Source organism: Camelina sativa, chromosome 20 (genome assembly GCF_030686135.1).
Source record: "Camelina sativa cultivar CO46 ecotype springtype chromosome 20, ASM3068613v1".
Taxonomy (NCBI): domain Eukaryota; kingdom Viridiplantae; phylum Streptophyta; class Magnoliopsida; order Brassicales; family Brassicaceae; genus Camelina; species Camelina sativa.
This window is the reverse complement of record NC_141899.1, coordinates 35,415,469-35,439,690: the sequence shown is the minus strand read 5'-3', so window position 1 is coordinate 35,439,690 and position 24,222 is coordinate 35,415,469. Positions and strand designations below refer to the sequence as shown.

Sequence of the window (24,222 nt, the reverse complement as noted above, 5' to 3'; positions counted from 1 at the left end):
CTTTCGATATTTCCATCAGCACGATATTTGATTCGGATGACCCATTGACTACTGATGACATGTTTCCCAGGAGCCAAATGCGTTAGATCCCATGTTTGATTATCCTCAAGAGCATCGACCTCCATACGCATAGCATCTCTCCACACTTTCTCAGCAACGGCATCCCGAAAAAATCTGGGTTCAACACCAGCTGTAATGGAGGCTAAGAAAGCTCGATGTGAGAGAGAAAAATTTTCATAAGCAACATATTCAGATATTGGATAGATGCAGTAGAATGGTTCTGTTTCAATATCGAATGAATCAATCTCCACACCATGAAAACCATCGATAGGAATTGTATGTAGCACATAGTCTTGCAACTTAGTTGGCTTGCGTTTTTCCCTGCACCCACGACCCAACTCTGCAACTCTGTTTTCATTATCTAACTCTTGACAACAGGGGTAGTGATAGGAGTAAACGTCTCAGAAGTCCTTAAAATTTTTTGAAAAATCTCCTATCTCCCTCTCTATTCTTCATACCCCCACCTTATTCAATAATACTCGATGAGACGATTTTACCCTTTTTGTTTTACTGAATTAGATTAATTTTTTTAAATAAAAAAAACAAAAACTCTCAAACCCAGCTTCTTTCGACCCGAGAAACTCACCCGACCTCTCTCAACCCAGCTGCCGGCGATTCTTCCGTCGTCGGAGCTCCTACTGCTGTCGTTCTTCACCAAATCAAGTTGCATCAAGTTGTTCTTCAAAATGCAGGTGCGTTACTTCACTTTAGAGTTGCTTTTGGTTGAATTTGTTTTTGATTTGTAAATATAGAAATTCAATTGGATTTAGATCGAAGAAAGCTTAGCACATTGGGTGTTTTACAAAGGTTTATGGGTCGATTGAGCTATCTATTAGATAAGAAAGGGATTTGGCTTTCGATTTCAGTGAATTAACTCGATTAGAACTCGTGTACCATTCGATTCGATTTTGATAGGAGAGAGAAGGTGGTGAAACTGGTAATACTGATATTTTTAGTAAAACTAGTAAAACTAGTAGTAGTACTAATTATGATTTTTTTATATTGGTTGGTTTGGCAGGATACAATATGCGAGAACGTCAGCCTACATTTTAAATATGAAGGACGCATGTATAGTATAATGTTTAAGAGGAATATAACATTGTTGATGTTAAAAGCAAGGATACAGAGGAAGCTTGGGTTTGTTGAAAGTAACGTTCAGTTGCAGCTGAGCTACAAGCCACTACTGGTAGAAACATTGGAGCATTGTGAGCTTAATGATGATGAGGATGTTAATGTTTATCTAGACTCCGTTAATTATGAGAAGCGAAGATGTATGTTGTTTGTGAATGTCATCCCTTCTGAGCCTCAGCCTGAGCAAGTTCCCATAGTGCCCATAGTGCCCACAGTGCCCACAGTGCCCATAGGGGACCAAAGTTCTGTTGGTATGAACTATGAAAACCAACATGCGAAGGATGGTGAAATCGGACCTAACGCCATTGTTGTCTACGTAGGCAAAGAAAAGGCTGTAGAGGGTGATTCTAATAAAGAGGGTGAAGCTGAATCACGTGATGAAGGTGATGAATATACTGAGCCACGCCCTGTTGTAGAACCGTGTAAGTATATTGAACCATGGGATGACGGTTTGGATCTGACTAAACTTCAAGAATTTCCAAACAAGAAGGCATTGCAAGATGTGGTGGATAGAGCTTCATTCGCTAACTGTTTTAGTTTTGAAATAGTAAAGTCGGACAAGGTGCGTTATGTGGTCAAATGTCCTAAAGAAGGATGTAACTGGGGTTTACGAGGTGGTAGGATTCGAGGTACAGATATTTTCTCGATTAGAAGGCACAACAAGATGCATACATGCTCTCGGGCTAGTCAAAGTTCAAGCAATAGTAAGAGGCAAGGCACTCCACAATTAGTTGCTTCTCTTTTACATGGTGATTATCCAGGGCAAATGGAAACTCCACCTCCGAAAATTATCATGGATCTTGTCAAGACAAAATTAGGTGTTGATATATCATATTCCACGGCGTTGAGAGGGAAAAATCAAGCTGTTACTGATTTGAAAGGTAGCCCAGAAGAAAGCTACAAGATGCTGTGATGTTATCTGCACATGTTAGAGAAGGTTAATCATGGTACAAGATCATATGTGCATTGCGATGAGAATAATAAATTCATGTACTTGTTCATAGCTTTGGGAGCTAGCATTGAAGGATTTAAAGTCATGAGGAAAGTTATAACTATGGATGCAACTTTTCTAAAGAACGGATATAAGGGTGTTCTTGTTTTTGCGTCGGCTCAAGATCCTAACCGTCACCATTATCCCTTGGCGTTTGGTGTTCTTGATGGTGAGAATGATGCAAGTTGGAATTGGTTTTTGGAGATGTTGAAAACCGTTGTTGGGAATTCTTCTGAAATAGTATTTATGACTGACAGAAATACAAGTCTCATAAAAGCTATAGCTAATGTGTATCCTCTGGCTCATCATGGTTTTTGTATATGGCATTTATCCCAAAATGTGAAAGGTTATGCTCGTAACGTGAACAAATACGTTGTTGCATGGAGATTCATGGAGTGTAGTAGGTTTTACACAGTGGCTGAGTTCAACATTGCTTACGCATCTTTTACGACAAGATATCCTTCTGCTGCCAAGTATCTTGAAGAATCTACCCAGAAAGAAAGATGGGCACGATGTGTTTTTCCAGGAGATAGATACAACCTAGACACAAGCAACTGTGTTGAATCGTTGAACAGTGTATTCAAAGATGCAAGGAGGTACTCCTTGATACCCATGCTTGATGCAATACTTAAAAAATTCTCTGAATGGTTTAATGAACATCGAAAAGATGCTGTGTCTGGATCAGTCGCAAATAAATTGGTGCCTTTAGTGGAGAACTACTTACATGATTTATGGGCAACTGCTGAGAAACTAAAGGTGATAGAGCTAAATGGTTTCGAGCTTGAATACAATGTCATTGACAGTGACGGAAAGCCTTATTTGGTGAAGTTGCGATTGAGAAGTTGCAGTTGTAGGTTTTTCAATATACAAAAGTATCCTTGTGTGCATGCATTGGCGTCTTTCATTACATACCAAAAATATGGAGGTAAGGATTTCGAGTTACATGAGTTGTGTTCTAAGTATTATTGGACGGAGCTGTGGGCAATTGCATATTGCAGGACAATTTATTTAGTACCTGATAAGTCTCGATGGGATGTCCTAGATGACGTCCAAGATATGGAGATCATACCTCCGAATCGGAAAATAAGAGGGGGAAGAAAGAAAACAAAAAGGTATGCATCTGCTGGGGAAAAACGACCAAAAACTCGACCTAGGACGCAGAATAAAAGGCGCCGGAGACAAGGACTCCAATGGTTGTTATTTGGAGATAATGTTCATGTTTGATTCACCTCTTCATGTATCAATTGTGTTTGGTTTGATACTTAATGTAAAACTTGGTTTGAAACTTAATTTGAAGTCTATTAATATTTTCTTCTTTCAAAATATGTGTATATGAGAGAGTAGAACTGGCAGAACTGGCAGAACTAAGATAAAACTGGTAAAAATAATAAAATTGGTACTACCTAAAATCAATACATATTATATAATACATATTGTATAGTATAAATGTTCTACATAGGTTTCTACTATAAATGAATAATTTTCGAAAATATACCAATTTTAATTTATTTATTGAAGAATCTCAACAAGTGTTTCCTTACACTTTTAATGTCACTTTGTAAATAATTACCAAGTAAGCATGAAAAAAGTTATAGAATTATAAGTTTTAACTTATGAAGTTGCAAAAAGCTTGTAATTGTATGTTAGTTAAGTTTAATCAACTGTAAAACTAAAAAAAGTAATGCTAAGGTTTAGTAAAACTAATTAAACTGAGAAACCTCTAAAGTACAACTATTTGCAAGTTTAGTGCAACCGCATTACTCGGTAAAACTGTGTGTGAACACACAGTGTGAACGCACACATCTTTTACACGTGGCCAGAATTGCGTTTTTTCTTTCTTTTTTGACGATAGCATTGCGTTTTTCTTTCTTTCTTTCTTATTTTATCTTCACTCCAGCTCATTCTCCATTCTCAGCCATTCATTCATTTTCTTCTTCGAAACCTAAAGTACACCGAGTCCTCCTTCTCTCATCTTCAAAGTCGAAGATCCTAGATCTATTTCTCTCCTTCTCAAACTATGGAACAATTTGAGGCCAACCCATACTATGCTGATCAGAAGAAGGCGAGGAAGTTACAAGCATGGCGAGAAGCCATAGCCGATGGTGATTTTGGCATGCCTCAAATTTGCCCATGTGGCAAACGAATCGTCAATGAGATCTCTCCAACAGAAATAGAGAAAAAGAGATGGTTTACTTGCGTTAAGTATAAGGTAAATTAAATTTAATCAAATACAATTGAGATACCTGATTTTGTTAACTGTTCGTTGATATAATTTGCAGGATGATGGATTGCATAGGCGGAAAAATTGGGCTGATGCAATTGAAGAAGAAACCCAAACCTTAAGGAAAGATGTTGATAACCATTGGGAGAGATTGAAGGAATTTGAACCCAATCATACTAAGATCTATAATTTGCAGATGGAGCTTAAGGAGAAGAGTGACGAGATTGCCAAACTAAAGGAGGAGTTGGCGTTGCTTACCACTCGAGTCGATCTCCTGGATAGGTTGTGTTTCGATTGATATTATCTGAGTCGATCTCATTCTACGTTGGTTTAAAACTTGTTGAATCAGATTCTGTTTCTTATCTTTTCCTTGAATTCTCTTGTTGAATCAGTTTCTTATCTTTCATGTGACTTCTCTTGTTTAATCATGATGTTCTATGTGACTTCTAGGATTATGCCTCCTTCTTGAATTGAATCATGTTCTATATTTTTCTTATATGAATTCTCTAGTTTTTGTTTAGTTTTACCAAAAATACGAACGGAAAATCCAAGAAAATAACGTAGTTTTACATAGTTTAACTAGTAATACCATTACCAATCGCAAATCCAACAAAATAACGAAGTTTTACATAGTTTTACTAGTACTACGATGACAAATCAAAGAAAATAACATAGTTTTACTACTTCTTAGACCTTTTCCTCTTCGTCCCTCTCCCTCCTTCTTGCGAAGTACTCGGTTGCTCATCAGCTACAGGCGCCTGACATGAAACCAAATTTTGTTAACACCTTCTAGTATTATCAAGTATTATTATAGTATTACGAAGTATTACCTTTGGTTTCTCTTGCTCTTTCACATATACTTCCAACGGTTCGATCCTTTTTTCAAGCCCATCAATCTTCGCCGAAATGTTATCGAACTGGGTTTTCATATCCTGCTTCATGGTCCTTAGAAGATCCACCAACTCAATAGTATCTTCTCTCGGTTGTTCATTGGCGACTATTTCCTCATTCGCATCGTTTTGTCCTGAACGAGTAGCCACATCGGCTGTGTACATCTCCTCCAAAAGTACAGGTAGTCCTCTACGAAGGCGCCACATCCAATTGGCAACAACGACATCATGGATATCCTCTTCCTCAGCTTCTTCCATGATTAAATCGAGAAGAGGAATTTCTTCATCATTATGAGGGATCACACTAGCAATTGCCTGTGTAAACGACCTACTTTAGATACATTACAAACCAATTTATTCAAATGATTAATAATGGCAATTGCTAGGATAACTAACCGTTGTTGTACCAAGTGTATCACCAATATTCTTTAGAGGAAAACCTTTCTGACCGGTCCTCTTAAATTTCCTCTTGCACATCCTAGGACAACTTGCATCCGCCTCAGGAATTTGGTCAACGTAAGTGTTCGCCAAAATTGGAACTGCCTCAAATAGTAAAAACTACACAACACAAGGAAAAAAACTAAAATCAGCTTCACTTATAAGAAATATCAACAATGAGAAAACTTCAAATTTTAAACTAACTAACCTCCAATGGAATACAGAAACCTGGAACAGGCCATAACGCATTCTCTTTAACCACGACCCCATTAAAATGACTCATTGTATGGGAAATCTCTTCTAGCATGTTCTCGAATGATAATCTCCCCCAAGGAAAAGACACACAAAAACCTAGATCATTCACTGCGCTTACAACAAAATCATCGATACCCATTGCATCTCTCCCCGAGTCTTTTGTATAGCCTGCAATGATGCTTCCTAAAAAGTAGAGAACCGCCATCTTCAACCTATCACGAGTACGATCTGGTTGCATTACCAATAGGTGTCTCCTCACATCTTCAAGTGTAATCTTTTTTTTTCGTAAAAAATATTTCCTTCGAAACACGGTACCGCCGGCTTCCTTGTAATCAAGTGGATAGCACCGACAATCTAATCCAGACATCAAAGCATGTTCTCTCAGACCATACCGGATTGGAACACCATTCACAACAAACCATGCTTCCTTCTTTTTTTCGATTTTAGCCGTTCGAAGTAAGAGCATCCACATTCCCATAAGCTTGTGGTTTGGTTCCCTTGGCATGTGAAAAATGTGCTTGAATTGTGGATGATTCTCAAACCAATCCCTCTCAGAACTAGTCAGTGGATGCTCTAATTTATCCAGCGTTTTCAAAGTTTCAAAAATATGACACCTAGTCGATAGCTTGATTTTCTTGTTGTACTGGCTAGGCTCGAAGTGCATTCCTAAAGGTTTCATCGCTTCTGTTTCCTCCGATTCCTGCAACAATATCAGTTTTATATGAGTTATACCAATTATACAACAACTAGTTCTACCAGTTCTACTAGTTCTACACCACCTAGTTGTACCAGTTCTACTAGTTCTACACCCAAAAGTTGCACCAGTTCTACTAGTTCTACACCCAATAGTTGCACAAGTTCTACTAGTTCTACACCAATAGTTGCACCAGTTCTACTTGATCAATTTCAAATTCCAATGAGTTTTCAAATTCCGAACGAATGACACAGACTTGTTGTACTTACACTTGCATCGTTGTCCTCCTCGTGCTCCATCTCACTTTCGCTTGTACTCCTTCTCGAGTTACCTGCCGAGTTCGAACTTCCCTCCTTATCTTCTTCTTCTTCTTCTTCTTCTCCTTCATCGTCTTTTTCTTCCGATTCTTCTCCTTCATCATTTTCTTCTTCCCCTTCATCGTCTTTTTCTTCCCCTTCTTCACAATCTTCTCCTTCATCGTCTTTTTCTTCCGATTCTTCTCCTTCATCATTTTCTTCTTCCCCTTCATCGTCTTTTTCTTCCCCTTCTTCACCTTCTTCTCCTTCATCGTTTTCTTCTTCCCCTTCATCGTCTTTTTCTACCCCTTCTTCACCTTCTTCTCCTTCATCGTTTTCTTCTTCCACTTCATCTTTTTCTTCTTCCCCTTCATCGTTTCCTTCTTCCCCTTCATCGTTTCCTTCTTCTTCTCCATCGCTTGATTCCACAGAAGTAGATCTCTCGTTATCTCCTCCTTCTTCATCATCTTCTTCTCCATTACTTGATTCCGGAGTAGCGGATTTTGCTTTCTCTACTTCGTTCGCATTTTCTCTTCCGACCACCGGATTGGGTTCCTCCAAAACTCGACTTTCACTTTCTTCCGCCACCGTACTCAAAGCTCTCTCTCCTCCTACTGTCGCCGGACTCAAACCCGACACACCTACTTCCGGCGAATCGGATTTTGCTTTCGAACCACCATCTCCTTCTGAGATCTTCTTCTCTTTCAAACGCTCACTCCTCCTCCTCACAAGACCCCCCCTTGTTTTCACCATCTTCTTACTCTATTTTTGGTTGATTGAATGAAAACGAGAAAACCCTAGTTCTACAGTTTTACCCAAATCGATTCGAATTTCCCGAAGAAAGAGAAGAGTGACGAGAGAGAGAGCAGTTTTAATTTGAGTCTCGTTTTAATTTACAGTTTTTTTTTTAAAAAAAAAACGATTCAGTTTTTTTTTGGGTTTTAGATCCGATTCAGTTTTTTGGTGGATACTACCCAGGTATTTTTTGTAAATATCTAATTTTTCTATGGACAAGAGTGTAAAACAACACATTCTCGATTTAAAAAAAAATCAAAAATAAATGCCAAAAAAGAGAGGGACTTTTGAGATTGTCAGAAATGTTTTAGGGAGTTCTGAGACGAAAACTTGTAGTGATAGGAGCTGAGCTTTCTCTCACAGGAGAGACACCAGAACGATCAGGAATCACAACAACTTCACCATGTTGATCTGCTGAGATCAAGTTGTCGACAGTGGATGTCTCTGCAACCGGTGATGTCTCGACAACCTCCGCAACCGGTGATGTTTTGACAACCTCTGCAACCGGTGATGTTTCTGCAACTGGAAACGATGAAGTCTCTGCAGCTGGTATATCCTCGATTTCAAAATCATTAAACAAATCCCAATCAATGACATCACCAGGTTCTCTATCGCCAAGTGACGGAATTTGGAACGGAAATATGTCTTCAACAAACACAACATCTCGAGAGGAAAAAATTTGTTTTGTGTCGAGATCAAATAAATTCCAACCTTTTTTACCATATGGATATCCAACAAAAATGCAACGCCGACTTCTAGAGCTGAATTTATCACCATTCTTTTTCTGATTATGTGTGAAGGCCAAACAACCAAAAACACGCAGATTGTCATACGACGGAGGCGAACCATAGAGAAGCTCATATGGCGTTTTTCCATTCAAAACGCTTGACGGAGTTCTGTTGATGAGATATGCTGCAGTGAGAATCGTTTCTCCCCAAAATTTAACAGGTAGAGAGGATTGAAAAAGGAAAGCACGGGCTACATTTCAAATGTGACGATGCTTACGCTCAACTCTTCCATTTTGTTATGGAGTTCCAACACAATATGTCTGATGTAAAATTCCTTTTTCTCGAAACTCAGCTGAGAGACATGTGAATTCTGTGTCGTTATCACTTCTTGCTATCTTGATATTTTTCTCAAATTTTCGCAAAACAAATGCTATGAAATTTCTAAGAGTTTGACCGAATTGTGTTTTATCATGAAGAAGATAAACCCACAAGCCACGAGAATGATCGTCGACGATTATGACAACCCGTCCTGCGGACCCCACTAGCCTCACTGCTAGCCGCCCCAATGGACCCCAAGCTGGCCCTGCAGGGCATCGATCCTAATCCCTCACAGGGCAAATGGAACTATTCATCCAAATCCACAGTAGGTTATTGGTGCGCCAGGCATTCCTCGAACCCTGGTCCCCACCCTTTAACAACCTTCCCACAGGACAAGTTGTCACCAATTGACCTGCAGATCCAGCTTGGGGTCCGTTGGGGCAGCTAGCAGTGAGGCTGGTGGGGTCCGCGGGACGGGTTGTCACAACGATTGTCAAAAAATAGTAAGAGTTGCACATCGTTGGAGTTCGTTAAGGCCCCCACAAGTCACAATGGATCATATCAAAAATCCCATTACTTTTATTATCACTTGAATGAAAAACATCACGACATTGTTTGGCTTGAAGACAAGTATCACAAGTCGAAAAATCTTTAACTCTAGTACCAATAGAAGGAAGCAAATCAAAAACTCGGTTTGACGGGTGTCCTAGCCGTTGATGCCAAACATCTTCATCTCCGTTTTTATTCATACGTAAAGCAGCAAAAGTTATCACACGCTGAAAGAAATACAAGCCATCTCGAAGCTCACCCGTGCCACTGAGGCTCTTCGTCAAACGGTCCTGAATAACACAACCCTTGTTAGCTATCTGCATAACACAATCTAACTATGCAATCAGCTGTGATACTGAGATCAAGTTGCATCTCAACTCTGGAACTAGCAACACATTCTGTAGACTAAACTCAGCATCGAACCTAACTGTTCCCTTTTTCCGTGAGACAGTTTTATTTCCATTTGGCAAACCAATTGCACACGGCAATATATTCTTCAGATCAATCAAAAATTCATTATTTCCAAGCATATGATTCGATGCACATGTATCTAAAACCCAGTCAAGAGATTCGAGGTTACCGTTTAGGCGAGGTGCAGTTCCTTGTTTCTAAACATCCAAGAGCTTGATCAATGCATTCCACTATTCATTATTGAGACCAGTGTACCCAGATTTCTCTGCAGCAGCACTTGCTTCACCTGCCTCTTGTACCACTACTGCATTTGCGTGAACAGCTCCTCCACGTCCACATCCTTTGGCTCCATGACCTCCTTGTCAAGATTTTTCCATCCACCATTCTGGATATCCAATTGTTTGAAAACAGGTTTCGGCTGTGTGACCAGTTTTCTTGCAACTTACACATACAAGCTTGCTCTTATCTTCAAAGCCACCACTTGTTCTGCCTGTCCTTGCCACAAATGCCACTTGTGTGTTTTGTTGTTCTCTTCCGCGCATCACGGTCTGAACATGTTCCACCGATTTGATCTTAGCATAGACCTGGTTCATTGTGGGAAGAGGATCAGTATTGATTATAGCAGAGCGTACACCTCCATACACCGTTTCGTCCAAGCCAAGAAGAAACTGATGCACTTTTTCATCTTCATGCTTCTTCTCTACTTCAGCTCCGAGGTTACACTTGCAGCCACCACACCGACAAACCAAAATCTTATCATAATTCATCAGGTCTTCCCAAAGGATCTGCAATTTCCCATAGTACTCAATAATAGTCAGGCTTCCTTGCCTTAGATTTGCAAGTTTAGCCTTAATTTCTTGGATTCGCGGACCATTCCCTTCAGAGAATCGATCTTTGATTTCTTGCCACAGCTCCAATGGATCTTCTTTATTTGCAAGAGTGCAACGCACCTTTGGTTCAATCGTATTAAGTATCCACAAGGTCACCTTGGAATTTGCATACACCCAATCTTCATACTCATCAGAGTCTTCTCTAGGTCTCATGATTGTCCCATCAACGAAACCATATTTCTTCTTTACGCGCAGAGCAGTTCGCACTGCCTGTGCCCATTCATCAAAGTTATCGCCATTAAATTGAACTTTAGTGATAACTGCACCTAGATTTTCATTTGCAGCCAATTGATATTTTGGCGCAATAGTTTTTGTAGTGTTCAAGGTCTTTTCCACAGTCGTCTCAGATTTCAGATCTGCCATTTTTGATTGGCTCTGATACCATGAACAAGAGGAAGACGGCTGTGGAAATTTGTGATGATCTTATTCATGTGTAGCCTTTACATTATATAGCAAACCTAGATGCAGGAAAAGGAAACTAAGAATATACAGACTCTATAAACATGGTAGTCGAATATACACAGAGTAAATGAGATATGAGCGAGAAGAATAATAAGGTGTGCTACACTTAACACTCTCCAGTCTAGCCAATATATTTCTCCACAACTTCTTGTCTTGAGACAACTAAAATTCTGCCATTTTCATTACGTTTGATGCAGAGCACAATGGAGTAGCAAACCAACCCAGAGAATTATGAAATTTTGTGGGTATATCAACAACAGTCGTATGAAGACAAAGGAAAACACAGATCACGATTTGCATTCACGGTTTGAAAGTTACTGCCACTTTCCCAGAACTGATCCGGAATGATGCAACCTGCAAGCAGTTCAACTTTGAGAGCAATTTCCCACTAAACCACAAGGAATCAGATGACGATCTTTATATTATTTGAACGATCTCACTCTCAAGTTTTCAGAACACCTTTCAGACTTAAAAACCGACATCTGTAACCAAAGGAAATCAAGTACAAAGTATCAACCTGTTTGACTTGACTTTATACTCTTTTATGGATTTCTCTCAACATCGTTTCAATCCAGCACGAAGTATCTCTTTGAGTTAACACTCTCCTTCATGAGGTGACATGAACATCAATAAACCAGATATTACAATTAAGGACAAGTTGCTCCACCTCAATCAATTAAGGACAAGTTGCTCCACCTCAAATCTAATGCCTATTTCTTTCCTTCCTTTGTTAAACCTCTTCAATCATAAAACTTGTTCCATGTCTCATAAAGCTTTTAACCTTTGCCACTTAAATGTTGAAACTCATTTCTCCTTAACCATGTCAGACCCAATATTAAAGAACGCTCAGTTCCATCCAACCTCAGTTTGCCAACCAAACATTACATGTTTCCATTTATTCCATACAAATATGTCTCGGAAACACACGTATAAAACCACAACTAACCGTTAAACTCACGATCCCACTGTTGAATCTGTAGCCAGTAGTACCGTGAAGCTCCCCACAAAATCTCAGCTCGATCAGGAAAGTTTTGGACTACCAATCGCTGTTCCAAGGAGACAACCTCGAATCCGATTTCTAGGGCTGCAGGGTCGGACTGTTTCAGATATTTCTTGCGCAGGAGCAACCCGCATACCTTTTTGAATATAGCTCCGATCGGACTTCCGTCAGTTTCTACGAGCTCATGGCTTGGTAGTGAACGCGATGGTGGTTTTAGATTGATAAACCGATGTCAAATCTGGAGTCCGACGAGCCTTCAAAGTCGCCTCTTCAAACTGCTCTTATTTCCTTCTTAACTCTTTTCTTGTTCTTCTTTTCTCCACCTTTCAGTTACTCCGGCGTTGCTCCTCCACCACCACCGAGGCTTTCCACAGCCATGACGTCTACTTCTCTCCCCTATCTACACATCTCATTCTCTCTCTCTCTCTATCTTCTTTTCTCCTCATGTCTCTCTTTTCTCCTCCTCTCTCTTTCCAATAACAACACAACAAGAGCATGTCTACTTTTCAAAGTGGCCCACACATATAGAATTTGGGATGTTACAATAACTCTTCTACTTGTCTCTGCCTCAAAGCTTCTTATCCTACAATAGAACCAGATGTAACTTCAGTCATTGCTTCTGCATTCTTTGGGGACGGTTCTTCACCAAATATTTGACAATTCTTTGCGCGTCGTGAGTTTAACCAAACACCAATATGCAACAGAAGTACTTTTGTCTGTCATGATGACATAAACACAAACAAGACCCTCCTTCTCTGATCTTAAGCCGACTTCTCATACAGTTCCAAAAAAGAAACAAAGAAAAAAAAAACGCTTTTCACCGGCGTAAGAAAAATCCAGTGAGTATTCATCACTACAACATCTTTTTCATCATCCTTCTCTTGTAACTGAAAGCTCATCTTTGTAATTCGGTTTTTGTCTCCTCTTAAGATACTCTGATGTCTGAACTCTAAATCACCTTTTTCTATTTTCTTCAATTCCACAAACACTCAACAAACGCCTCATCCTCTTTCGTGTTTTTTTTTTGTTCACACATCCAGGATCTAACCTATTAGAGATTATAGACTCAAGTCGGTTTTCTGCTCTGCTACCAAATAAAGAACGCATAAAGTAAACAACACAGAGAGTTTGTTAACGGGGTTTGGATTTCCTACATCCTCGGGACCAAGTCCAGAACAAATCCACTAGAACAAGATTACAATTACAATCATAATTGTATATGATATCGAACACTAGTGGGGGGATGCCACACACCTTGTGTGCATCTCTCTAGAATACCCTAAGGCGCGCACCTCTTCATGAAACGCTCTCTTCGTATTTATAACAATTGCTCAACCCTAGAGTTGACAACTTTCCTATTCTAAACCGGTAAACTAACATATTTAGATAACTCCTAAATATAACTAATCCTAATTCCATAACTCTGTAGGATTAATATAGCTTGCACCTCAAGCTATCTTCAAGCTTATGCCAACAATTGTTTCATATTACAAGTTTCTCACAAAAAATTGGTTTGATATTACAAGTAGCTACCTCACCTAAGTTGATTTGATATTACGAGTACCTCACCTAAGTTGTAAGTACTATCTTCCCAAAAAAACCAAAAAACCAAAAAAAAACAAAGTTTCATCTCACTCTAACCCTTTGAAAAGTCAAGAGAATGTTGACCAGCTACTCTACTAAGCTTAAACTTGTACATGATGTTACCGTGAGGTCCTTTCTTCGTCCAGTACTTGTCAACAATGTATAGACCATCATACACATAATCCTTTCCTCTATGGTCCAATCTCTCTTTGCCAAGTATCACTCGCACTGGAGTCTTTATCTTCATGCTATTAGCTAAAGCCAAGTTTCCCGCAACAAGCTTCTGATCTTTGATTACTTATACACCCTTGTGACCTCCTTTACCACAGTAAAACATCACATCTGAACCACATCTATCGGTGTAACCACTACCTTCCGATGAAACAATGCTTGTAGCTAGTTTCATGTTCCCTTGCTCCATGTAATCAATCCCACCCCTCATGTTAAAGTAAAGACCTATTATGTTGAGCTCTGCTTTGAATTGATACTCATCTCCAACCTCGATTCCAGGGACTGGTCCAATCATCTTTTCCTCGTTCAGTTGCATCCCCCTTTCCATGAGAACCTTCCGAGTCCTGAGATGTGCCCTGCTCGCTGCAGTTTTTGATTCACCTCATCGTGGTACCCTGTCACGATCAAACTCATCATGCACAAGTCTGAAAAGACGCAACACCTTGAGAACTTTCTCCCGTGGGCTAAGATCTTTGGTAATCTGGTTTTGTTGTATAACCCAGGGGATGACTCCAAGTTTATTTGACTGGCTTTCATCTCTGTGTTGAGATGGTTTGTTCTATGTTGACTTGAGTTCATTTGTGGTTTCTACATGTCAGAACGCAGTTTTGCCATCTCAGAAAGATGCTTCTTTGGTACGGTTCTTTGGAGCAGAGTAGTAATGTGAATATGACAAAGAATAGTAAGAGGCCGAGGAGGAGATTCGTTGATGGAAGAGTAAGTAATGGAAAAATAGAATTGATGTATAATGGTTCTGGTTATCTTCAATTAGATGATAATACAGAGAGTAATAGATCATCATTACGGCCATTGAGAATACAGCCTGCTAAAAAACAAGGACAAACTATCTCCAAAGGGCACAATAACTATAAACTCATGCTTAACTTGCAGCTTGGAGTTAGATAACCAAAACTATTTTTGTTTTTCGTTTTGTATTTGTTTGTTTTGCTTTGTTTGACGTTGAGTGTTGTTTTCATTGTGAAGACATTTTGTAGAGAATAGAATGCTTGATATCTTACAATGATACATAGTGTGACTTATATACAAGAGCAGAGATGTCTCTTCTAGGTTAAGTATTAACTATACATTCCTAATATACAGATATCAGATATTCTCGAGAATCATATCATATCAGATCATATCGCTTACACGCCCCCTCAAGATGAAGGGTCTTGACCACGCCAATCTTGTTATGGAGATCAATGAACCAAAGCGGTGGAGTGGCTTTGTAAGTGCATCCGCCAATTGATCCTTTGTGTTGACATGAGCTACACATAAGGCACCTTGTTGTATGTGGCCACGTATGAAGTGATAGTCGATGGCTATGTGCTTCATTCTCGAGTGGAAAACAGGGTTGGCACACAGAAATGTTGCACCGACATTGTCACAATACACAACCGGTGAAGACGGTATAGTGATCCCAAGTTCGGTTAAGAGGTTGCATATCCAACGGAGTTCCGCTGTGGTGTTGGCAACAGCCCTGTACTCCGCTTCGGTTGAGGAGCGTGCAACACCCGTTTGCTTCTTGGCAGACCAGGAGATCGGATGAGAGCCAAGGTAAATGATGTATGCGTTGGTGGAAACGTAGTCATCAGTATCTCCAGCCCAGTCAGTGTCAGAAAAGGCATGAAGTGCTAATTGATTACGAGAGGAGAAGAAGATGCCATGAGTTGTCGTTCCAGCCAAATAACGCAAGACACGTTTGGCAGCCTGCCAGTGGACCTCATTCGGACGGTGCATGAACTGTGACAGTCGATTAACAGCAAAGGCAATGTCCAACCGTGTGAAATCAAGATACTGCAGGCTTCCAACGAGTTTTTGATACATATTCGGATCAGACAGAGCAATACCCATGGCAAGTGTCAACTTCGGAGAGGTTGCCATTGGCGTTGCAACCGGCTTAGCATTCATCATATTATTCTTGTGTAGGAGATCCAAGATGTACTTGCGCTGGGAGAGATGTAGTCCGGCAGATGTGCGATGCGCTTCTAGGCCAAGGAAGTAATTTAAGTCCTCTGGATCCTTGACTGAAAAACGGTCCGCAAGAAGATCCAAAATACGACGAACATCGACCTTGCTATTACCAGTGACTAAGATGTCATCGACATACAAGAGAAGGTACACAAACGACGAAACTTGATGGAGAACAAATAGTGATGTGTCGGCTAAGGAGTTTTTGAATCCAATGCTAAGAAGAAAGGTTCTGAGTTTTGTGTACCACGCACGAGGCGCTTGTTTGAGGCTGTAAATTGCTTTTCAGAGATGACACACGTAATCGTGTTTATCAGCATCAACAAAGCCAGGTGGTTGCTCCATGTATACCTCATCCTCTAGCGTTCCTTGGAGAAAGGCGTTGTTGACATCTAGCTGTTGAATTGGCCATGAGTGAGAGGCCGCGACATCGAGAACAAGATGGAGTGTCGTGGCTTTGATGACTGGACTGAATGTGTCATTATAATCGCGTCCAAGCTCCTGTGTGTAACCTTTAGCGACAAGACGTGCTTTGCACCTGTTAAGAGACCCATTAAGATTGAATTTATTTTTGAAAATCCACTTACAGCCGATCACGTTGTAGTTGGGTTGAGGTGGAACCAAATCAAAGGTTCGATGATGTGCAAAAGCATCAATTTCATGGGACATCTTACCTCGCCATCGTCGATCTTTTAACGCCTAGTTCACGGTGTTAGGTACAGGTGGAATGGTGGAGGAGAGAGCAGCGTTGTAGTTGGATTTTATCTTTGGTTTGGTGATGTTGTTTTTACTTCGAGTTTGCATTGGGTGTGTATTTGTGGTTGGCTGTGGTGGTGGTGGAGGGTTCGGTTGTGGTTGTGGTGCAGGAGGTGGTTGTGGTTGTGAAGGAGTGGGTGATCGATCGGGAGTAAAAGACGGAGAGGAGGATGGAGATGATGTATGATGATGGGCTTCTGATGTGGATTGTGGTGATGTCGAATTGGAGGTGTTGTGGGCCGTTGTTGGGCTTGTGGCTGGGTTCGGAGAAATGGGCGAGGGAGTAGATGAGGGAGACGCTGTCGTTTCATGTGTCAGATTTTCTATGGTTCTCACAGTTGATCTCGACGGGGAGTCGAGTGCACGGTACGGTGAGGCTCTGCAGCTGTGGATCCTGATTCCGATGGCAAGACTGAGGGGACGACGGTGGCAGTCGGTGTAGCGATGGGAATTTTAGTAACAGGAGCGAGGAAGGGTTGCGAGGGTGGAACGAGAGAAGAATCAGATGTTGACGAAGAGGAAGAATGTTGGAAAGGAAATGTGGATTCGTCGAATTGAACATGACGGGAGACGTAGATTTGACCGGAGGATGGTTGCAGACATAGATAGGCGCTTTGCGTCAGAGAGTAGCCAAGGAGGACACATGGAGTGGAGTGATCTTCCAATTTATGTGATGTGTATGGTCGCAACCAGGGAAAACAGAGGCATCCAAAAGTTCGGAGTTTTGAGTAGTTTGGAGCTTCACCGAAGAGAATGTGGTAGGGAGACATCATGTTCAGAACCGGAGTGGGGAGACGGTTAACAAGATAGGTGGCAGTGGCAATGGCATAAGTCCAGTACGATTTTGGCATTCTGGCATGAGTGAGCATTGAGAGAGCTGTCTCGACGAGGTGGCAGTATTTCCGTTCGGAAATTCCATTGTGCTCCGGCGTATGAGGAGGAGAGGTGGGATGAGAGATACCGGCGGTGATGAGGAATGAGCGAAGAGCGACGAACTCGCCTCCATTGTCGGAGAATAAGGTACCAATCTTTGTCTGAAACCAGTTTTCTTACAAGCGCTTTGAAGGCAATAAAGGTCTCTCGAACTTGAGATTTTAATTTGAGTGGGTACAGTCATGTATATCGACTGTAGTGATCGATGAGAACTAGATGGTATTTATATCCATCAATAGATTAAATGGGAGAGGACCATAAGTCTGTGAATATATATTGCAGAGGTCTGGTAGAGTGAATTGAGGAGGTTGAGAAAGGAAGCTTATGTGTTTTATTGATTGCACAATATGAGCATAAAGAAGAGGAAGATACAGATTGTGTGTATGGTAAGGCATCATTTGAAAGTACAGTTTTTAGAATAGGAAAAGAAAGATGACCAAGACGAGAATGCTAATCAGCTATAGATGGTTTGGTAGGCTTGGAAGCAAAGAAAGCAGATAGGGTGGAGGAAGAGACTGGCCACTCATAAAGATCATCTCTAGTCTTGCCTTCGAGTAACAGGACACCCGAGCTGAGATCCTTCACCTGAAAATGTGCAGGATAAAAATGAACAGAAACTTGGTTAGCGTTACATAGGCGATAAACAGAGATGAGGTTCTTTTTAATATTGGGGACACATAAAACACGGTTGAGAGTAAGATTGCAAGAGGAGGAGGGAAGGGTTAGGGTAAGTGAACCAGTATGCGTTATTGGAAGACCGGTTCCATCGCCGATGAGAATACCATCGCTACCATTGTAGGGTTGATGAAGTGCGAGATTGCTGAGATCACTCGTCATGTGATGTGTAGAACCGCTGTCCATGAGCCATGAATCGGGAGAGGATGGAGCTGTGAAAGCCACGTTTTCACGTGGTTGCCAAGGACGAGGAGAGGGGAGTAGACCTTGCTGTGGATACGCATGACGTTGGAGTTGAGAGCACCTTTTAGCACTGTGGCCAAACACACCACAAAGTTGACATTTACCTTGATATCCACGAGTCTGATTTGCGGGCTTATAAGCAGATTGACGAGACTGATGCCAAGAGTTGGTGCGACTACGGTTGGATCGACCTTGGGAGTGCTGATTGCGAGCTGTCGCAATGTTTGCAGAAGCGGGAAGATGAGAAGGACTAGAGACGGAGAGAGCAAGAAGTTTGGCTTCCTTGTTGAGTAGTTTCTCATGGATTTCAGTGATAGAAGGAGACGTTTCACGTCCTTCAACCTGATCAACCACTGATTTGTATTCTTCAGATAACCCTTTGAAGATGACATCGATCTGTTCATCATGATCCATTGGTTTGCCAAGAAGAGCAAGTTGATCAAACCTGGTGGTGAGATTTTGAATGTAGTCATCAATGGATTTGTCACCTTTGGATTGTTGCTGAAGTTGGATACGAATCTGCTGAACATGGCCTCGACTTGGTTTAGTGTAAGTGTCGGTGACAATCTTCCACATCTCAGCTGCGGTTTTGGATTTAGAGACAAGAGGCTGAATAGAGGGAGAGAGCGTGCCGAGGAGGCCACTGTAGACGAGTTTGTCCTGGCAGCGCCAGATCGTGTAAGCAGGATTCGTTGTTTCACGACCATTGGTGGTGATGGTGGCATCAGGAGGAACAGAAGAGCCATCAACGTGACCAGCAAGATCATGTCCATCGAGGAGGGAGTGAACCTGAAGACTCCAGGTGATGTAGTTCATGGAAGTGAGTTTGGTGATATTGCCCATATTAATGTTAAGAAGAGATTGAGATAGATCAACGACTTCAGCATTGGTTGCCATTGAAAAAGAAAGAGAAAGACAAACGAAGAAGAAAGATAGAACAGAGAAGAGCGGCGCTGGAAAAATTTATATGGCTCTTGATACCATGTAGAGAATAGAATGCTTGATATCTTACAATGATACAGAGTGTGACTTATATACAAGAGCAGAGATGTCTCTTCTAGGTTAAACATTAACTATACATTCCTAATATACAGATATCAGATATTCTCGAGAATCAGATCATATCAGATCATATCGCTTACACATTCTGTAGGAAGACCAGCACCAGCACTATGTCTCATGATCTAAAGGCTTCCGCGTACGATCCAAAGGAAAACTTTGGACGAAATTCCAATCTGAAGGATCAAAATACACTCTTCCACACCATTTTTGTTAGTTCAAATGAAAGGATTATTGTCCTATTCAGGTTGTAACCTCTCTTACTTTTGATTTCTTTTCTTGTGGTCTTGAGAAAACATATAAAAATATTTTGTTTCATGTAAGACTCTCCGGAAACTATCTAATGTGGACGCAACAGATTATAAGTTATCGATTTGTGGGAATGATGTCATCAGGGAGCTATCATCTGCAAGAAAAAGTGGAAGCTTTTTGTAGTTGACCAATGTTCGCTACATGATCAAGACTATGAAGAAGGCATAAATTAAAGTAAGAGCTGCATTTTAACCGCTTAATTCTGATTATTATAACTCACTCATGTGTTTGTTTTTTTCCCTTAACAGGTTCTTATGAAGATGCCTCTGGCTTTCTACAATCATGACAGGCAATGTGAAAACACTTTTGCGTGTAATTGATTGGCACTGCACAGAAAAATGTCCATACCCTTATTGTATTCATGTCTCTGCATTGTTGTTGTTAATATTTTCAGTTGGATGTACTGATGAGAAAATACTTTCTTCTGCATGTTCGAATTATGATAATGGGTAATCTATTTTGTACTGGTCACTTCATCCATAGGCGGTTTGACATCAAAGGATCCTCTCATGGTCGTCTTACTACTAAACCAGAGTCTGAAATCGAAATATGACGCTCAAAAATAAAAAATTTGTATTCCGATTGCAAAGAATGGTCCAAGAATTATGCAGGTTATTGATTCATTACTTACATCTCTTTTCACTTCTTTCATTAGTAAACCCAAAAATTCGAGTGTTTGATTTCTACCAGGCAAGTGGACAAAGACTGTGAAGTCATTGAACAAAAGAGACTCGTAGAATAAAGTTTCTCAGTTGGTCTGATAAAGACATAAACTGCCTGAACGAGGTTTGACCATTGGATTACTACAGCTGTTGTAAACTTTGATAAAGACACATAATGTAACCTCTGGAAACTTCTGGCAAAAAGATTTGTAAAAAGTTTTTGAACAAAGATGGAGGCTATTGGCGGTCAAATTAAACACGAATACATTTCTCAACAAAAAGGCTACGTAAACTAATGTCAGGCTCACTAGAAACTAAATTATATGTCCTTAGACTTTTATTATATAGTATGTAAATGTTGTAAAGTTCAATTTTTGACTCATATATGATCATTTTCACTTGGAAAGACAAAATATATCACAACAAGAGTTGAATAAAAATGTATTTACCATAGCATCGTAATACAAGCAAAAAAAAAACATTAGACTATTACAATAATAAGAAAAATTAGACAACAAAAAAAAACTAAAAACAAAAATATTAGCATTAAATATTGTCAATAACTATATTAATAATGAGTTTTGATTACAAACAAACAACATACAAAAATTATAATTTTTGAAAACACAAAACAAAAAAAAAATACTTTTTAGAAAGAAAAAAAAATATATAGCCCGTGGCGTAGCGCGGGTACCAACCTAGTAAATTATAATAAGTCTTTGGACCTAAGAAATGTTGTACCCAGACCCGATTCAAGTAATTATTGGACCCTGTGATATATTGAAGCTTTTCGAAAGTTGGACCCTTATTTTACAGTTGTCTTAAATTTTAGGCCATGAAAATGCAAAGAAAAAATAGTTAAATAAGCGGGATCCGGTGCACTGGCACACCCAACACACCCCTATAGCCGACACTAGTTTTACCAGATCCGATCCGATCTGATTTTTTAAGGTTTTGTTCAAACCGGTTAGGCATTTGATTCAATTCAGAGAGATTGAGATTTATGTACGGTTACCTAACCTGACCCGACAGACCCGATTAATCGATTGGTTATCCAAATTACCTTGATTAAACAAAGATTATACGAAAGTATAGCATAATACCAGCATAATACCAAAATTAAATCGGTTTTAACTTATTTAACCAGTTTTAACACTACAAAAAACAAGGGGTTTAACGTCGGTTTATATGAAGCCTAACGTCGGTTTAAAACTGACTTAAATATTATGACGTCAGTTTTGTAACCGACGTGTTAAGGGGCGACGCTAACATTTTTTACTTTGGTTTTAAAAGTGACGCTAAATTTAACGTCACAAACTTGCGTCAGTTTTAAACTTATGTTTACGTCAATTTGCTAGGTTATAACCGATTTTAACAGGAGAAACCCAACAAATCTTTTCAATGCAAAAGAAATTCAATAACCAAAAAAACATGAAATCCGACCCGACCCAACCCGAAGATCCGAACTCGCAGGTCTGTGTATCACAGTGGGAGTCACTCAAGAAATTTCTCAACAATATTATAAAAAAAAGGAGAGAGAAAAAAATAGGTTCTCATTTATGAACCCATGAGAACCTCTTTTGAGACTCCCTCCTTTCACACATCATGATCTGATTGGTTTTCTTTTTTTTTTCTCTTATAATTTGAATTAAATAATAGTTAAATTATATTAAGAATATTAAAATAATATATTTGAGAGACTCATAAAGTTTCTACCAAAGTTGATGTTCTAAAGAAGTATTATCTTACCGAAAACCAAAAGACAAAGTTTAATATCACACTAACATTTCAAAAATCTATTGAAGGTTGACCAACAATTCTGCTAAGCTTAAACTTGAAAATAGTGTTACCTTGAGGCCTTTTCTCTTCCCAGTACTTGTCAACCATATATAACCCATCATATACATAATCCTTTCCTCTATGATCCAATCTCTTTTTGCCTAGGATCACTCGCACCGGAGTCTTTTCCTTAATGTTATTAGCTAAAGCCAAATTTCCTCCAACAAGCTTCTGATCTTTGATTGTTTTTTGATCCCTACTCTTCACATTACCTCCTTGACCACAGTAGATCATCACACCGTTAACGAATCTATCGTCATAATCATTACCTTCAGATGAAACAATGCTAGTAGCTAGTTCCATGGTTCCTTTCTTCATGTAATCAATCCCACCCATTATGTCGAAGTGAAGACCGATTACATTGAGTTCTGCTTTGAATTGAAATTTGTCTCCAACCTCGACTCCAGGGATTGGTCCAATCATCTTTTCACAGTTCACTTGCATCCCCATTTTACTGAGAATAGTACGAGTTTGGTAATGTATCCTACTTTTGGCAGTCTTGGATTCACCTCTTCGTATTGCATTGTCACAATCGAGCTCATCAAACACAAGTTTGAAATGACGTAACACCTTGTGAACTTCCTCGCGTGGGCTAAGATCTTTGAATATCTGGTTTTGTTGTATAGTCGGAATGACTCTAATTCGATTCAATTGTCTTTCGTCTTTGTGTTGAGTTGGTTTATAAGCATCGACTCTTAGTCTAACCGCAACTGCATTACTCAACTTCTTCTTCACCGATGAGTATCCATGTTTCTGCGCATCATTAGCTCTTGCTCTTAATGTAGTTGCATTACACAAATTCTTCTTCGCCGGTGAATATTTATATTTTGGCACAATTCTAGCTACCAAAGGATCCTTGAGGAAGTTACCAAAATGAAGTCTTGTTTGAGAAGTCATTAGCTTAATACTTTCCTCAGTTCTTAGAGGTATCCTCAAACCTTTGGATAACTTCTGAAAGTTAACATGGGAAGCCATTAGCCTAATACCTTCCTCTTCGCTTAGAGGTTTCACTTTACTTTCAGAAAGTAAAGGAACCTTCCTCTTAGCTGGAGGAAATTTCCCATTGCCAACATTACCATTGCCTGCTACATTGAAGCCAGCTTTCTTCATAATCGAATCCAAAGATTCGACTTCCTTAGGGCTATGGTAATTGTGATGAATAACACCAACACGATTGCTATCTTCATGACCATCTAAATCCTCTTTTGTCTCACTTATAAGAGCAACTCCATCACTACCAATCTCACTTCTCTCATTTTTAACAATAAATTGTGGAAAATCTCTAACCGAAGAGACCTTTCGTCGCTTATAAGAAGAGGAGATCCTTTGAATCATCATCTTCCTACAATGTGCACAAAATCAACTGTTTGGTAAACAAAGATGAAACCCTTATAAAAATTTCTATCCCCACACATAAACCATAAGAAATCAAGAAAATATGAAGTTTTTAACTCATGTTTAAACATATATAATTCCAAGAAAATGAACATGTGTAACAAGAATTATATAAATATTGAAATCTAATAATAAAATCAAGAAAGTGACATGTGTAACAATGCAAACACAATAAATATTGAACTCTAACAATAACACAAGGGAACAACTATAACACTCTATACCCTGCTACTCTAGCGGATGAGCATGACTTGTCTCCGATATTTTTAAATGCTTACCACAATGGAAGCTTGTCTAGACTTTTGGCATGCATGAGTAATCATGTTTATTCAGTAAGGATGATCATATGATTCATATCTAATCACATGAACCTAAACATTCGTCTAGTCCCAACGAACATAACTCACAATGAAAGATAGATAAACCACTTACA

General features: G+C 39.7%; 3 protein-coding genes and 1 pseudogene across 3 annotated transcripts; 1 reads left to right on the top strand and 3 right to left on the bottom strand.

Moving 5' to 3' along the window:
* The first annotated feature begins 1,101 nt into the window (after window positions 1-1,101).
* Window positions 1,102-3,487, top strand: LOC147919897 (uncharacterized; annotated as a pseudogene).
* Window positions 3,488-5,083: 1,596 nt separating this feature from the next.
* LOC147919896 (uncharacterized protein At3g43530-like) lies at window positions 5,084-6,680 on the bottom strand. Its single transcript, XM_087504159.1, has 4 exons — window positions 5,940-6,680; window positions 5,690-5,851; window positions 5,234-5,608; window positions 5,084-5,161 (listed from the first exon to the last, which is right to left on the bottom strand). Exons 1-4 carry the CDS (start codon window positions 6,663-6,665, stop codon window positions 5,084-5,086), a joined length of 1,341 nt encoding a protein of 446 aa, XP_087360285.1. The 5' UTR covers window positions 6,666-6,680.
* Window positions 6,681-8,078: 1,398 nt separating this feature from the next.
* LOC147919895 (uncharacterized) lies at window positions 8,079-11,030 on the bottom strand. Its single transcript, XM_087504158.1, has 4 exons — window positions 10,230-11,030; window positions 9,795-9,974; window positions 9,395-9,683; window positions 8,079-8,749 (listed from the first exon to the last, which is right to left on the bottom strand). The coding sequence occupies exons 1-4, from the start codon at window positions 11,028-11,030 to the stop codon at window positions 8,079-8,081; spliced, it is 1,941 nt and encodes a 646-aa protein (XP_087360284.1).
* Window positions 11,031-22,343: 11,313 nt separating this feature from the next.
* On the bottom strand, window positions 22,344-23,732 carry LOC104772948 (YDG domain-containing protein At5g47160-like). Its single transcript, XM_010497504.2, has 2 exons — window positions 23,367-23,732; window positions 22,344-23,294 (listed from the first exon to the last, which is right to left on the bottom strand). Exons 1-2 carry the CDS (start codon window positions 23,730-23,732, stop codon window positions 22,344-22,346), a joined length of 1,317 nt encoding a protein of 438 aa, XP_010495806.2.
* Window positions 23,733-24,222: the final 490 nt, after the last annotated feature.

Bases quoted from the DNA above. Each gene is read 5' to 3' on its own strand.
- LOC147919896 (XM_087504159.1), bottom strand. From the start codon at position 6,665: ATGAAACCTTTAGGAATGCACTTCGAGCCTAGCCAGTACAACAAGAAA. The intron at 5,609-5,689 runs GTTAGTTATCCT...TCGTTTACACAG, and splicing joins ATACACTTGGTACAACAACG to GCAATTGCTAGTGTGATCCC. The intron at 5,162-5,233 runs GTAATACTTCGT...GTTTCATGTCAG, and splicing joins AAGAGCAAGAGAAACCAAAG to GCGCCTGTAGCTGATGAGCA.
- LOC147919895 (XM_087504158.1), bottom strand. From the start codon at position 11,030: ATGGCAGATCTGAAATCTGAGACGACTGTGGAAAAGACCTTGAACACT. The intron at 9,684-9,794 runs GTTAGGTTCGAT...TGTGTTATGCAG, and splicing joins TCTCACGGAAAAAGGGAACA to ATAGCTAACAAGGGTTGTGT. The intron at 8,750-9,394 runs GTAATGGGATTT...TTTGAAATGTAG, and splicing joins TCATTCAAGTGATAATAAAA to CCCGTGCTTTCCTTTTTCAA.
- LOC104772948 (XM_010497504.2), bottom strand. From the start codon at position 23,732: ATGATGATTCAAAGGATCTCCTCTTCTTATAAGCGACGAAAGGTCTCT. The intron at 23,295-23,366 runs GCTTCCCATGTT...GAAAGTATTAAG, and splicing joins AGGAAGGTATTAGGCTAATG to CTAATGACTTCTCAAACAAG.